Source organism: Neofelis nebulosa, chromosome 18 (genome assembly GCF_028018385.1).
Source record: "Neofelis nebulosa isolate mNeoNeb1 chromosome 18, mNeoNeb1.pri, whole genome shotgun sequence".
NCBI classification, from domain to species: domain Eukaryota; kingdom Metazoa; phylum Chordata; class Mammalia; order Carnivora; family Felidae; genus Neofelis; species Neofelis nebulosa.
Window position 1 is genome coordinate 9,377,206 of NC_080799.1, and position 16,072 is coordinate 9,393,277.

Genomic DNA, 16,072 nt, shown 5'->3' on the forward strand with positions numbered 1-16,072 from the left:
GAGATGAGAGCCCCGTTTTACAAAAGCCCCAGCCCAGAACCCTTTCTCCGCAGCGCTGACACCTTCTGCTCTGCGTGCGCTGTTCTCCTCGGAACCTCAGGCCCCTTGCCAGTGCCCGCCGGTCAATGCCAGTGCCACTGGGTGACCTTCCTCCAAGCCACTCCAGCTGCTCTCAGGACTCTGCCCCGGTTCAGTCCTTCCCTTGGGTCCCCTTTAGTGTCAGATAAAACCCACCCCGAGGAAGGCCCGAGGCCCTGTAACATTTACCCCCAGACTTTTCTCTCCTGTCTCAGCTCCATGACCCCTGACCCCCACTGTGACTCCCAACCCACTAGTAACCCTGATGCTCTCCATGACCCGACCCCCTCCATCAACCTCAGTCCCCTCCATGAGCCCCAATGCCTCTGTGACCCCCAACTCCCTTGCGGACCCCCGACTCCTTCATGATTCCCAATTCCGTCAGCAACCCTCGACTCCCTTCATGACACCTAACTCCCTCGGGGACCTCTACCTGGGCTCTGGCAGACACACCATTGCCAGTGGAGCCCTGGCTTCTGCACACGTCTCTGCTCTGTGAGCCCTGCTCTGTCTGTGCCACGGACCCTCGCCGATGTCCGCCTGTCTATGCCAACGCCAGCTTTCTACTTAGCCTCCCAGACTCAGTTTGGGGGCACCTCAATCCTGACGTGCCCACCCACGGAGGGCTGACCCTCTTCTGCATTCCCACCGCCTCTGGCAACACTCCTCTCTCCCACATGCACGAGAGCCCCCAAGGACACTGCTTACCCCTGCGCCCTGGTGCCTGGCACAGAGAGGGAACCACGAGCAGTGAGCACTGGGTGCTACTCAGCGAGGTCAAGAGGTCCACGCCTTCCCGGACAGGCCACCTTTGGAGTTGTAGGCACAAGGCAGAATGGCAAAGCCACTCCGGTCTCATCAGGGGACAGGGAGGAAGGAAAGGCAGTGAAGCCGCTCACGGTCAGGGGGGCAGTGGAAAACCCAGGCCTGCGCTTGCGGGGGCGGCGTGAATACCCCAGAGCCCCTCTTCTCGCCACTTCCCGACGGCGGGAGGCTTCAGGCACTGTCCACCCTCCGCGTCCACAGAAGCCTATCCTACACACTCTCCTCTTTGCACAACTCCTGTGTGTTTCTATTTTCACCTTCGGCAGAGCCAAGGACGTCTCTCTAGCAAGAGTGACCCTGAACTGGATGCGGACGAAGTCCGGCTCATTCTCCATCTGTCGGCACCCGCCAGACGCAGGCGGATGGAAACGAAGTTGGCGGTCTTGGCTCCTGGATTTCCTGGCCCTTCTGTCGAGAGCAAGCCCCCAGATAAAGATCACATAGGAAAATGAGCTCCTCTGTGGCTTTTCAGAAGCAAGCCCCAGTGGGATGGAATGGGCAAAATCCAGACTGTGGGAAACTGAAACAAACAATCTGGTTCTGGAAAAAAACGCTGCAGGGAAAAACCAGGGATGGAGGGGAAGCCTGTTCAGTGAGAGACTTCCTGTCATGTTGAGGAGAAGCCAGGCTCCGAAGGCTGTAGCCACATATTTCCATTCACATGACATTTGGGAAAAGGCAAAAGTACAGGGACACAAATAAGATCATGGTCACTAGAGGTGGGGGTGGGTGGGTGTTAACTGCAAAGGGACACAGGGTGGGGGGAGGGGGTCACGGGGATTTTGGGTAAAAGGAATTTATTCAAAGTCCCTCCCCCTCCCCCCCAATCAACACTTAAAGACAAAACTCACAGGTGTTCTGCACTTGGCCCTAACTCTTTGTTTTTCTAGGTCAAGGTGCCCTACATTCTCAGAAAACAGACCCCAACTACAAAATGTATTCTCCTCCAGCCTGACCACAATCTGCATCCCAGATGAGCCCCCTCCAAAAACCTGCCACTTTCTGTTCTGCCCGGCCAAGAAGCAAGCCCCTCCCCATAACACCCCCCCCCCCCCCCCCGGGGCACAGCTGTGACCCTTATCACATCCTTAAAACAAAAAACAAAAAACGCTTACAAGGTCCAGCCTGACCGGGGGTGACACCTCTCTTGATGTCTGGCCGTCCTCCCTTGGCAAGTGAATAAACTCTGTCCTGCTTGTTGCCCCACTCTTTGTGCAATTCTTTGCCGCCCACCATCACCGGCCACCCTAACACGTGCAATGTTCTAGATCTTGATCGTTAACACTGGCTGCACAACCGCATACCTCTGTTAGGACTCATCTGCACATAAATTATACCTCCACATACCTGGCCCTCTGAGGGAGGGAGACTTTTAAGATTTATTTATCAACGGCAGTGCAGCTGCAATCTTGTTTAGATCCTGAGTTTTTGAAGAAGTGTGAAAAAAATAGATACGGATCGGTCAATCAGGGAACGACAAACAAACGCACCTGGGTGTCTGAGAGTCCCAAAGCTTGCCGCTGGCTCTCAGGGGTGTGAGGACAATGGCACAGAGTTGCGTTCAAAAAGGAGAGGAGAAGACCGAACTATTTTCACATTTCACATGAAGTGTTTCCAGTTTGCTAAGAAATCCACATTCCTTTATTCAGGATCCACATATGACTGATTACGAAATAGGACTGCTTTAAGATAAGCCAGGAGCAGCGGGGACGGGAGGAAACGAGCCTCTACGGTGGGTGGGGGGCTGTGTTCACATCTTCTGGGCTCTGTCCTTTGGCGTTTGTTTGAAACGTTCCGCAATAAAAAGCTTTGTTTTTCTTTAAAGCACTCTCAGGCGCCAGACGTGAGGCCAGAGGTATGTGCGGAGGCCACTTGGGTGCTTCTTGCCTCCAGCAGAGCAGAGGAGGAGCCCAGCGGCCCAGGCTGGCCACCTGCTCAGCTTTACCACCACTGGCGGGCATCACCGTGGGGCCAGAGCCTCGGATTCTTTTTCAAGAGAAGCTGAAAGTCTGGGTTTGATGTGCCACCCTTTTCAGCGTTCTAATTTCAAATAATGTCGTAATTTAAAAATGTAAAACTCCCTTGGGGCGCCTGGGCGGCTCAGGCCTCTGGAGCCTCCTTCCGATTCTGTGTCTCCCTCTCTCTCTGTCCCTACCCCGCTCACAGTTCTCTTTCTCTCTCAAAAATAAACATTAAAAAAAATTTTTTTTAATTAAAAAATAAATGAAATAAAATAAATTAAAAAAATGTAAAACTCCCGTGTAAGCCAAGGTCAGCCTGTGGGCCACTTTGCCCAAGAGGCAGCCACAGGTACATGTTAGTGCTAGTCCAACAGCGGACCCGGACTGGAATGGGACGCTGTCTCTGCATCATGGGAGGCAGAAATACAAATGGCCATGCGACAAGAGGGGTGCTCCACGCAGGGCGCTGTGTTACGTGTGCGAGCAAAGTGGGGGCTCCGGGGGGGTCCTGGAGCTTCAGACTCCCGTGGGAACCATCACACCCCAGGCGCCCTGCGACTAAGAGCTGCCCTAGCGTGGAATGCTCTGTCCAGAGGCACAAGCTGAGTGAAGGCTGAGGACTAAGTGTGAGTGGATGGCAAGGAGCCACTTTCGGGATTATTACCACCATCACTAAGAGAACGTGCTGCTCTCTTGAACAAGCCTTTAATTGCTATTAATATAACTCAGAAGACCTCCCTGGGGTAAACAACTATGTTTGTGGATTAAAAGGTTCAATACTGAAGGGCACCTGGGTGGTTCAGTTGTTTGAGCGTCCGACTTTGGCTTAGGTCATGATCTCACGGTTCGTGAGTTTGAGTCCCACATCAGGTTCGCTGCTGTCAGCACAGAGCCCGCTTCGGATCCTCTGTCCCCCTCGCTCTGCCCCTACCCCACTTGCACACGTGCGTGCGCTCTCTCTCTCTCTCTCAAAAATAATAAATATTAAAAAAATAAAAAAATAAAAGGCTCAATACTGTAAAGTGCCAATTAATTCATAGATTTGATCCAATCCCAACTAAAACCCCAGCAGGGTTTGTTTTCTCCCCGCTTTGGTTTTGGTGGACATTGACATTCTGGTCTAAAAGTTACATGGAATGTCAAGGGCCTGAAGAAGACAAAAGAATCTTAGAAGAGAACAAAGCTGGGGGACTTGGCCTACAGATTATCAAGTCCAGAGTGACTATGGGATCACAGAAAATGGAATAGTGTGGTCCCGATGAAGCAACAGAAAACAGATCCATAGGACAGAACAGTCTAGAAACTGACCCGCATACAGACAGTTACCTGATTTATATCACCAGTGACACTGAAGGGCAGTGGGAAGAGAATGGCCTTTATAACACCTCGTGCTGTGTCCAGTGGATGGATGTCCGACAGGGGAAAAATGAACCTCGAAGCACCACACACAACTTGCCAAAGCCAAGTCAACGTCAGCTGCATGGAGGTCTAAGTTTAAAGGCTACACAAAGGAAGCTTTCAGAAGGAAACATAAAGAGAACGGTTTTTAGGACCATGGGATAAGTTACGATTTCTTAAACTGGACACAGAACCATCAACCGTCAAGGTTTAAGGTCAACCAAAAGGTTGAGGAATTGGGCTAAGTGTAAGTCAAGCACTTCTGCTCATCAAAAGGTACCAGTAAGAGAGTAAGGAGCAAGTCACAGAAGTGAGATCGTATCTGCAGTGCATTTATCTAACAAAGGCCTCATATCTAGACTATAAAGAACCCTGGCAAATGAACAGGGCCACCAACCCAGTGGAAGAAACGGGCAAAGTCTTGAGCAAACAGATGTTCACAAAGGTATCTAAATGGCCAATAAACATTATGACAGACAAGGTCGTAGGTCTTCAGGGAAACGCAAATCACGACGGGATGCTACTGCACGCCTGTTTGAGTGGCTACGATAAAAAAGGTGATAAAAGTAAGCATGAGGAGGGGACGTGCCCGTGACCTGCCAGTGCCACGTCACGGCACACACAGAACAGAGACACGGCCTTATGGGGACTAAAACACACCTACCAGAATGTTCACGGTAGCACTGTTTGCAACTGTTCTCCCGACCGGGAACCGTCGAAATGTCCGTCATCATCAGAAAGAATAAATCACAGATTATTCACAGAATGGAATACCAAATGCGACCAAAGAACTCCATGTAAACCTCAGAGTGCATGCTCCGTGACACAGACAACATGGGGCCATTTTGGTTACACACGTCCTTCAAACCGTGCACTACAACCGTGTCCTTCTGTTTGCGTGTTATATACACTTCAGCAAAAAGGTGACGAACAAAACAAAACAGTCCTTCCAGAACTGACCTTCCCTCTGGCCCTCCCTGGTCTCTTGCTCCTCGCCTCCCCCCGTCGGCCACGGGGACCAGAGAGACAGAGGAGTGGCGAGTGGCCTCACCCTGCTACCCACAGCTCATGCTCAGCCTTAACACGAGAAACAAAAGCCTAAGAGAAAAAGCCAGTGTCTTCCTTCTAGCAGCCTGGCCTCTCTTCTCTAGTCACCCCATCCCCTGCTGCTTGCAAAGGGTCCAAATCTCTACACTTTGGGTTTTACTCTGCTCCCTTGCTCCGCCTACGCCCAGAGGCATCCTGTCTCCCCGTTTCCCAAACCTGCTCTGAGCAGTTGCCTGGTGCAGACTCTTCACGCCCAGCCAGGCCCGCATGTCCCATCAACTGTGCCCTCACTGTGCGAGCCCCGGGACTCCCTTTTCTGGCCTCCCCATCTCTCTCGGGCCCACGTCCTGTAGTGCCCCCCACCACTTGCCTCCCGACGACCCTCCATCCACCCCCCACGCAGTCCACGAGAGGCCCTGCTGAAATCAGGCAGCGTGGCAAAGGGGGAAGTGTGGCTTGTGGAGTCTGCAGGTGTGGCTTGATAAGCTGGCTCTGCGACTTGTAAGTGACGGGACTCGGGCAAACTCTGCGGCTACTTGCGTCTCAGCTACCTCATCGGCAAAGTGGGGTAATAAAGCCTTCCTTGTAGGGCTCTTGTGAGACAGGATGTGATATTAATAGTAAGGATAAAAGCAATAATACGTGCCATTCAAGGGCAAGGCCATGACCAAGAGCACCAGGACCTGGGCAAAGCGCTCACTGATGATGTCATTTCAGTGTCAGCCCCATGAGATAAGGACGCTTATCGTTTCCAGAGCACAGACATAAAAAAGATTAAGTCACGGCCAACGTCTTCACGTGCCTTCTAGGTGATGGAGGCAGGACTAGAACCTTTGTCACCCAAGTCTGGGCCCTAGAACATACCCCCTGCACTATGAAGGGGTCCCCTGCGGAGGGTACACATGACCCGGCCCCAGCAGGCTTCCACATGGTATATTGAGGGACAAGAGGCCCTGTGGAGCGAGCAGACACTGAAACAGGAAGGCTGAAACTTCAGGATTACGAAGAGGGAAGGGCAGTTTTAGCATCCCCGCAAAGAGACAGAATCTACAAACTTTAGGCTTTTGTTTTTATTTCAGGTCCATCTCATGAGGCTGGAGAGGTGACGGGGAGGACGGTGGCTCCATGTGCTCCTATGGCACGCCCACGTCCTCTCTTGGAGTGCGGTGGGACATCTCTGCTTTACAGACAAGGAAACTCAGGGCCACTGGAAACTGGGACCCGGACACTGATCCCTTATCTTGAGTACCACATTCCCCACCCCCCCAAATACTTTCCACCCCAGGAAGGCACCTGGCTGGACCAGCCCCGGATGCAAGAGGCCAGATTCCTGCTTGCCTGCCGGTCCCTTCTGCTGGCCCTCTGCGGGCAAAGCCCTCTGAGCCTCGGGATGTGGCAGCACCTTCTAGGACCTGCTCAACACCACCTCCCTCAGCACACCCTCCTGCCCCCTCTTTCTCAGAGTTCCTGGAGCCTGTGTCTCCTGGCCTGGCCCCGAGACTTCCCAGCCACGCCCTGCCCAGCGTGCCGGGCTGTCGCAGAGGCCATGCTTAGGCGATGCACACAAAAGCATTTCATAAAGCATTTCTACAAGTACCTCTGAACGTCCTGACGGCTCAGTTTTGTTAATGCAAACACCACCTTTGTCTTCTTGACACGAAATACACTCTGACAGACTCAGCAGCCACCAGCACCAGGAACGTACTAGGTGCCGTCACCTCCAGCACCTCACTTAATGCTCACACGAGCCCCAGGAGGTGGGGTCATTCCCCTCCAGAGGGGAAAACTGAGGCAAGGTGAAGGGAGGACCTCACCCAGGATGTGAGCTCGAACACAGGGACTTCCTCTATTTTATCTGTGGCTACCTGGGCAGAGCGGGGCCTCAGTGGATATCTGCTGAGCTTTCGGCAAACAGGAAACTAATGTCCTGTCAGTGGTACAAGAACTGAGTCCTTTGAATATCTCCTGTGATGCTTGAAGACCGTAACTTTTCCAGGGGAGACAATGGTTACCAAAACTGGGAGAGGGAATTAGGAGGGGATGTGACCCCGAGCGCCCAGCCTGCCCAGCCTGGGGAATCCTGGCCCCGAGTGTGTGAAACCACGGCCTGCCCCTGAGACCCACTCCCGGCAGGACTCAGGGAGCCCCCAAGGGCAGGGCTGGGCCCCAGGGCTCCCTCCGCCCAGGGCCTCACTCAAAGCTGCCTGCAGGTGTCCAGGGTTGGAGTTTGGGTAGAACATAGCCAACAGCGAATGTGAAGAAGTGACCTGATTGCAGGAAGGACTCGGAACTCAGTCTTGGGGGGACAGTGGTTTCGTCACCATATCACTCCTTCACTGTCCTGTTTTTATAGCTAACAACCATGTGCACTCTTAATATTTTCATTAAGCTAATTTACCTTTGTACTTAAACTTCTTGCAAGAAAGCTTTCTGGAAGGTTGAAAAACATCAGTAAAGTAAAAAGAATATGGGGGCACCTGGGCAGCTTAGTTGGTTAAGGGTCCGACTCTTGGTTTTGGCTCAGGTTTATGAGATCGAACCCCATGTCAGGCTCTGCGCTGACAGTGAGGAGGCTGCTTGGGATTCTCTCCTTTTCTCTCTGTCCCTCCCCTGCTTATGCTCTCTCTCTCAAAATAAACTTAGGGGAAAAAAAAAAACATTAAAAAACAAACAGTGCCATTAGTAAACTCAAGCCAGAGACTGTGTGTGAGATCGTGACTTATAATAAATACGAATTTGGGTTTTGTACTGTTTCTGGCACAGAGCTCCTAAAACCCTTGGCATTTCCTAAGTGATAAAAACAATAAAGGTGTCTTCCTTTCCTCATAACCAGCCCCTTTCAGCCACTCTGGAGTTTATGTGAATAAAGCAATTTCTGGAAAGCCCTGAAGGATGGGTCTGGTTGCCAGGGGGAACCAACCATGTGGTCAGAGGGTTTGAATTTCCAGGCCTGCTGCTGACCTCCGGGGATGGGGGGACTGGTGGGTGAATGAACCCCCAGCGGCAGATGGTTTAATCAGTCGCATCTGCACCTACATTAAAACCCAAGAGCACAGGGTTTGGAGAACTTCAAGTGTCAGGCTGCTGAACACTTCCTTGGAGGTGCTGGGAGGGTGGCGCCCCCACCGAGGGTGTAAAACTCCGCAGCTTTCCCCATACCTTGCCCTCTGCATCTCTTCCATCTGGCTGTTAAGGACTTCTTTCTTTCTTTCTTTAATGTTTATTTTTGAGAGAGAGAGACAGAGCAGGAGCTGGAGGAGGGACAGATGTCACCATAAAGCCTGACGTGCAGCTTGAACCCATGAACCGTGAGACCATGACCTGAGCCAGAGTCGGACGCTTAACCGACTGAGCCACCTAGGCGCCCCTGGCTGTTACTGTCTTCTATCCTTTAAAATAAACTGGTAACCTTGTAATAAGGAAACTGCTTTCCTGAGCTCTGTGAGCCATAGCAGCCAATGAATCAAACCTGAGGAGGCTGGTTTCTAGCTCTGGTTTCTAGCTGATAAGTACAGGTGATGCTGGGACTTGAGACTCGTGTCTGAAGCTGGGGGCAGTCTTGTGGGACCGGGCCCCCCACCCGGAGGACCCGAGGCTAACTCCAGGCAGACGGTATCACACCTGGAGGCATCCCAAGGGTGTGCAAGAACTCCCCATACATCTGGTCACAGAACTATTCAGTGCGGGTCTCGAGGAGAAGAGAAAACCAGTTTTCCTCCTCTGCTGTCGCCCCCAAAGCTCTAAGCTTGAGGCTGCTCTCTTCAGTTGAAAAGGGAAATTGGCAAGCGTTAGGTGGTAAAAATGCTTCAGCACCAAACTGCGACCCTGTCCGTGTCAGTGATGCCACAGGACGGAAAGACAGTGAGCTGCGCCTCCCGACGTGGTCCTTTGCCAACAGCTCCGCTACAACCCATCTGTTCACAAAACTGTCACAGACAGAAAGATCACGGGCCTGGGGTCAAACATGAACCGGGTGCCGGCTGCAGCTCTGCCCTGTGCTAATGACCTCGGGCAGTACTTGTAGTGCCCCTGAACCTCAGCTTATCTACCTGTGAAATGGCACCTTGTACTCTGGTCCCTGTGAGGTGCCAACGAGAGATTCGAACAAGCGGACAGACGTAAAAGAACCTCGTAAACTCTAACGCGCTGTGGAAACACGAGGGGTTAGGCTAAGGTAGCTCTGAGGCACAGGCCACCGATAAGGCGATGTCCCCGATTGAGCCCCAAATGCTGCAAGGCCACCTGCACCTCTGTCGCCTGGCTCTCTCCTGACCGAGGTCTGAGGACAGGGCACCGCTGGGACTGATGGACGGGCTCTGGAACGCAGAGAGGGATCTGGAGCACAGTCACTTACACTGGCTGAATTCTGGTGAACTCGGGGATTTCGTCTTTTTTCTTTCTGAAGAGGAACCAGTAGGTCAGGAGGCCCATGATGAGTGAAAACAGAATCATGTCCGTCATGCTGAAAAGAGACACTTCTTCAGCCACTGTCTCAGACACGGTGGCGCTGGCATCCACGTTGGAATCCCCCATGGCGAGAGGAATCTGCAGGGAGAGAAAGGGACACGTATGAGCAGGGAGAAGTGGGGTCTGCCTGAGGCCCACGGGGGCGCACCCCCACCCCTCAAAGCTTCAGCCTGGGTCTCAGGGCCCCAAGGGCTGCAGCAGCAGGCAAGGCACTGGGGCAGGAGCTGCTGGCCCCTCCAAGACACAGGTGCAGCCTTGGGTGGAAACTAAAATATTAAATGGCCCTGTGGAGTCCAAGGACGTCCTACAGATGGAGCTGGGACTGGGCCCCCTGCAAATAGAGAACAGAAGCCACAGGCTCTCAGGGACACCGAGCCTCCTCCAGCCCCACATGGGCTTGGTTCCACATGAGAACGGGGACCATTTCGGGGCAAATCTTTTCCCCAACTGTGTAACAGGCCTGGGTGGCCCTAAACCCTGTACATTCCAAAGGCCTCCAGGGCTGGCCCTTGGACGGCTGCTGGGAAATCACTTCTGAGCCCTGGGAAGACGCCGCCTGATGAGCGTGGGCCTTACAGATGGTTTACTGAGACACTGGGCCAGGCTCAGATGGTTTACGTTAACCATGCCATTCAGGATGAATGGCTGGGGTTCTGGATCGCATCGTCTGGGTTTGACGTCCGGGATGCGGGAGACAGGGTAGATGAGGTTAGCGATGCGGCACTCCACGCCTGCTAGGCTGACTCCCATACAAACCCCACACAAGAAGGCGCCGATGAGCTCCCCTGGTTGCTAACACTTTATACGTGTCGCCACGCGTCGTTGCTGGGAGTGTTAAGCCCTGGCTGCTGACTCCAGCGGGCAAGGCCAACTGGAAGCTCGTGCCTGGTTTCTGCCGGACTCAGCCTATGGAGCCTTCTCCTTTGCTGGTTTCTGTCTGTGCCATAATATCCTTCTGCCATAATAAACTGCAACAGGGGGTGAGAGAGCTTTTCTGAGCTCTGCGAGTCCTGGCGAATCACGGAGCCTGACAGTGGTCCCAGGGACCCTCAGCACACCAACCTCATTTGTTCCCTGGAAAGATGCCCCCCCCCCGGTCCTGCCACCACTGAAACCCGGCAGAGAGGCAGGTCCGAGTCCACAAAGGGCAACGCGGGGAACCTGAAAGCCCGGCAGGACGCTTCTGCCACTTATCGAGGCTGAGCTCGCCTCTGCAACCTCGTCACTCGATTTTGCAATTGCCGCTGTTAACCAAGCGGGCAGCTCTCACCATTACCAGGCTTCCCAGCCTCAGCGGGGAAAGCCTTCGTCACATCTCGGCAGCTCAGGCACACGAGATTGCCTCACATCTGCCTTCCGCTCGCTGTCCCGGCCGCTGGGAAACAACTCCAGGGTTGGCCCCCGCAGCCGCTCTGGCATCCGAGGGCCCCAGCACCAGCTCTGCCCTTCTGGGGCCTGTCGGGCACGGGCCACTCAGAGCAGACTCTTGGGCTCAGCTGTCTGCTTTCTCGTTCATCTGAGGTGCTTTTCTAATGACTCAGTTCCTGCGATAATCATATTTGATATATTTCATATTCAAGGATGAACTCATGCACGTTGAAGATTTATTCAATGTTCGTTCTGCACATTCTCCTGGCCAACCCTGCCAGTGTGGTCTGGCACACCCACAAGTCTTCTGTCTGCCAAGCTCTCACAGAACCATGGAGGGAGAGGATCTGTCCCACAGGGTCATGCCGTGCAGACCCTCGGAGCCCGGCTGACACAGGAAAGCCCCCCTGTCCCCCACCAGCTCACAGAACAGCAAATGTCAGCTCCCTGTCCCATGGCCCTTTCTCCCCCTGACTCAGGTCACCCAGCCCCCCTTACTGCGGGGAGACTCCTGGCCATGAAGGAAAATGACCAATGATCGTTTCCTGACACCTATGTGAGCTGCCCACGCCATCTAGAAAGCTCATTCTGCAGGGGGCTCCCGCAGGGATGGTGTGCCGGAGGGCAGTGGATTCACAGTCCCACATTTGGTTCCAGCTGCCCAGGCCACTGCCACAGACCTCTAAGGGGCCTGCTCCATACAGAAGCCAGAGAGAGCCTTTTAAAAAAGTAAGCCAGATCATGTCACCTCCCTAACCCAAATCCTCAAATGGCTTCATGTCCTACTGAGCACAAAATCTAAAAGCTCTGCCCCCTCCACCTTTCTTACCGCTCTCACCTCTCCTCACCAGTCACACTGGCCTCCCTGCTACCCCTCAAGCCTCCAGGTCTGCTCCTGCCTCAGGGCCTTTGCACACGTTAATGCTGCTGCCTGGACTCCATTCCTCTAGTTATCTGTAGGGTTCTCTCCCTCACTTCGTTCAGATCTCTGCTCAGATGTCACCATCTCAGAGAGACTCTGCCTCAGCATAGTTTCTGGTCGTTCTCCCTCTCCATACTCCCTCTCAGCACCGATCACTACCTGGCATTATGTTATACGTTCCTTCCACTGACTGCAGAGTCAGCCCACAAGAGCAGGACTTCATTTTGTTCACAGCCTGACATACAGATTACCGGGTGGCTTTATAATCTGCAAAGCATCACACAGATAACATATCATTACCGCAGTTTGTGAGGCTACGTGCACTTTCCTTCCCTCTGGCTCTGATACCTGACCATACTGCCTCCTTCGGCATCCGGGCCACTCCCCTCAAGTTCAGAGGAAGAAACCCCATACATTCTTGCACCCCAGGGAGACGACCAGGCACTGCCCACCGGGATGCTGACTCCCTGCAGCAAGCCAGGGTGGGGCTCAGGCCCTGAGGCCTGACCGGGACGGGGGACAAGGCCAGCACTCAGGGGTCTCAAAAGCACTGAGAGCAGCTTTGACTGCAAGGTGTAAAACTTCAGACAAGAGCGGCAGAGGAGCAGTAGAAAAGACCCGGAGATCATGATCATTTTATCCGAGGCCTCCTTCTACTCTGGGGAAGTGAAGGACTTCCCACAAGTCTTCCCACAAGGACTGCTGACACCAAGAACGGGGCCCCAGCTTCCCAGGGGAGGGCTGTGTTCAGGACCCATCTAGGCAGAATGACCTAAGAGACACGAGCCTTTCCCCTGCTCTGCTGTGAGCTCCCGAACGAGGAATAGTATTGGAAGTACCTCTGTATCTGGCACAGAGTGGAAAGGAAGGACTGGCAGACTGGCAAGAAGGAAGCCACGCTGAGAGGAAAGCCCTTTACCCCTACGCTTCCCATTCGAGGACAGCAGCAGTGTGACTGGGGCTGAAGCCATGAACAGCTGCTAAACCATTATTTTCACACCGAGTCACTGTTTTCACACTGAAGCACACACACAAGACACCCACCTATATCCCCAGCCTAAGTCTCTGCACCCCTGCCCCAGTGCCTTTACACATGCCTGAGACGCTTTTCCTCCAGTTGCTTCCTGACAATCTCAGCTCGACTGTCACTCCCAAGCACTGTGCCAGGGTCATACTTTCCTGGCACAGTGCCTGGCACACAATCTAATGCAGAATAACTACCCGTGGAATGGATGGAAGGTGTCAGTGAATATATTATGACACGTGAAATATAAAATTTGCATGAACCGATAATACATAACAAGCAGATTTAAAAGGCATCTGGTGTTGGCGGTGTGCCCAAGTGGTGATCTGCTAGGACAGAGGTTCCCAAAATTAATCTGCTCACGGAGCCCCTGGTAGCTTAGTAAAATTTCCACGGTCTCCCCAGGCCCGTGGCTACTTTGTTTATGCAGCAGTCAGGTCCAAACAGCCCCTGAAAACCCAGCCTGGCAAAGACACAAGTCGGGCCAAAGAAAGGCAGCGTGAGCTAAGGTTCAAAACTAGCAACCCAAGCTGGTATACTTCACGCAGAGTTTGACAGATGTCACTTGCACCGCGCTGGTAGATTAGGTGCCTCTGGGAGTGTGCCCTGAGCCACCTCCACACGATCTGGTATAAAACCACTCTCCTCTGATGGCTGAAAGATTGTGATGAGAAAATCTTGGATGTCCTGCTTTACAAGAATGTTCCCCACTTCAAGTATGGCAGGGTGACTGACTGCAGGACAGTCCCTCAGAGACCCTCCAAGGAGACTCTGGGAGCCCTGTGCACTCTTTCTGCCCTGGAACAGTCTCTAATCCGTAGGCCGTTTCTTCTTTCCACATTTAGTGAAATGGAGGAACGCTGTGAAGTGCAGAGCTCTTGGGGCCAAAGGCAACACTTGTCCGCAGCAGAAACAAAAAAACAAAACCAAAAAGGAAAATGTACATGAGAAAACAGAGCAACTTCTTAACCAGAGCAGGCTCTCGGCCACAGGGCTGTGGCTTGAATGTTCTCCTCTGGAAAATTGGGCACGGAAAAAAGGGCACATCAGATCTGATCTTTTACTACAAGTTAGGTCTGTACATAGAGCTTTTGTTTTTATTATAAAAGAACATTACATGGGCCGCCTGGGTGGCTCGGTCGGTTGGGCGTCCAACTGCGGCTCAGGTCATGGTCTTGTGGCTCTGGAGTTCGAGGCCGGCCGTCAGGCTCTGTGCTGGCAGCTCGGAGCCTGGAGCCTGCTTCGGATTCTGTGTCTCCCTCTCTCTCTGCTTCAACCCCAGTTACACTGTCTGTCTGTCTCTCTCAAAAAATAAATAAACGTTAAAAAAAAAAAGAAGACAATTACATACAGAAAAGGACATATGTAGGTAGGCAGACAGATACGAGAGAAACCATTCCTCCTGAATTTCAACAGGTGATGCCGCAGGCCAAGGGTGACTCGTCCTGGCACGTCTGAAAAGGTAAACAAGGCAGAAGGGCCCTTTCTCCATCTGACTCTTCACAACATCGCAGCGTAAAATCATCCTCAAGGAAGTACTTATGGCTTTGCGTTTACTGTATGCAATTTCTGGTCAGTAAACAAGACTGATTGAGCAACCCGGCACCGACACCGGGGTGAGCCGGTCTCCTAAAGCAGCAACGAGGAGGGAAGAAGCCTGAACAAGCGATTTAGTTTGTCCCTCAGGCATGCACATCACCCAGCGGCAGTCACCGGCACCTTATGGCGTCCACCCTCAGCTGCGGTGGGAATAGCATCTGCTCAAGTTCACAAATCTCTGCCAATGAGTAGTGGTTTCAAGATGAGGGGAGACCGGGGCTCCTGGGTGGCTCAGGTGGTTACACGTCCGACTCTGGCTCAGGTCATGATCTCACGATCTCAAGAGTTCTAGCCCTGTATCGGGTTCTGCACCGACACTGTGGAGCCTGCTTGGGATTCTCTCTCCTCTCTCTGCCTCTCCTCCACTTGCGCTCTCTCTCTCTCAAATAAACTTAAAAAAAAAAAAAGGTGAGGAAAAACCCTCAAGGGAGCCAAGCCTGCTCCCGCCTAATATCCTCCAGAGATTGGGGGGGGGGGGGTGGTGCTCAGGGGAAGGGCCCTTCCCAAGGCGGCCTCTAAAAAGCAGGGCTCAAGAAAGCAGCAGATTCCTCTCTAGCAACTTGCCCACCAAGTTGATCCTGCAAACCGAGACATGGCCGGTGTGGATTTCTCTGGAGTTACCATTTTTAGAGTTCACTTGGTTTCTTGAATCTGTAGGTTTGAGGACTTCCAGCCATTATTTCTTTGACTATCTTTCCAGCTCCCCACCCCCTTTCTCTACTGCCAGGATGATGATGATGTAAACGTGTTTTGTGACGGGTCCTCCAAGTCCCTGAGGCTCCGTTCACTTTTTTCCGCCTCGTGTCTCTCCGTTGCTCCCCGCTGACTAGATAATTCCATCAAGCACTCTACTTTCAAGTACCCCTGTCTTCACCATTCTACTATGGCACCATCCATGGAGCTCTCGCCATGGTATTTTTCAGTTCTAAGATGATTGTCTGGCTCTCCTTTATATCTTGTAGGATTCCAACATCGATGTCACTTTGATCACTGTTGATTGTTTTTTTCTCATTCAAGTTGAAATTTTCCTAGTGTTCAGTACGGGAGTGATTTGTGATTGTGTCCTGGGCATTCTGGGAATAGCGTTGTTACACTCTGAGTCTTATTTATATGCTCTCTTTCATCGGATCTTCTCTGCCACCATGAGGGTTGGGGGATGGAAGGCGCCAACTCATTGCTGTCATTCATAAGCATGTCCCAGCCGGTACAACGCCATGGGGGAATAAATTGAGCTCTGAGGAAGGTGAAGGTAAGATCATCTGAGACAATCAAAGAAGGGACACCCAGGGACTAGCATCATGAAAAAATGACCCAGGCCCAGCAGCCAGATAAGGAAGATAAGAGGGTTTAGACAGGGGAAGTGCATACCAAGGCTCGAACCGT

General features: G+C 52.6%; 1 protein-coding gene across 2 annotated transcripts in view; it reads right to left on the reverse strand.

Annotated features, from left to right (window-relative positions):
• Positions 1-16,072, reverse strand: part of LOC131501133 (NADPH--cytochrome P450 reductase) — a 62,163-nt gene that overhangs the window by 18,168 nt on the left and 27,923 nt on the right. The window contains exons 1-2 of one of the 2 annotated variants that reach the window (XM_058710851.1): positions 14,442-14,611; positions 9,664-9,854 (exon numbers count right to left, since the gene is read on the reverse strand). In XM_058710851.1, coding sequence (XP_058566834.1) covers positions 9,664-9,854; positions 14,442-14,582 — 332 coding nt within the window. In that variant the 5' untranslated portion in view covers positions 14,583-14,611. Of the gene's footprint in view, positions 1-9,663; positions 9,855-14,441; positions 14,612-16,072 lie in introns of those variants that run through there. The other variant, XM_058710852.1, reaches the window with a different exon arrangement.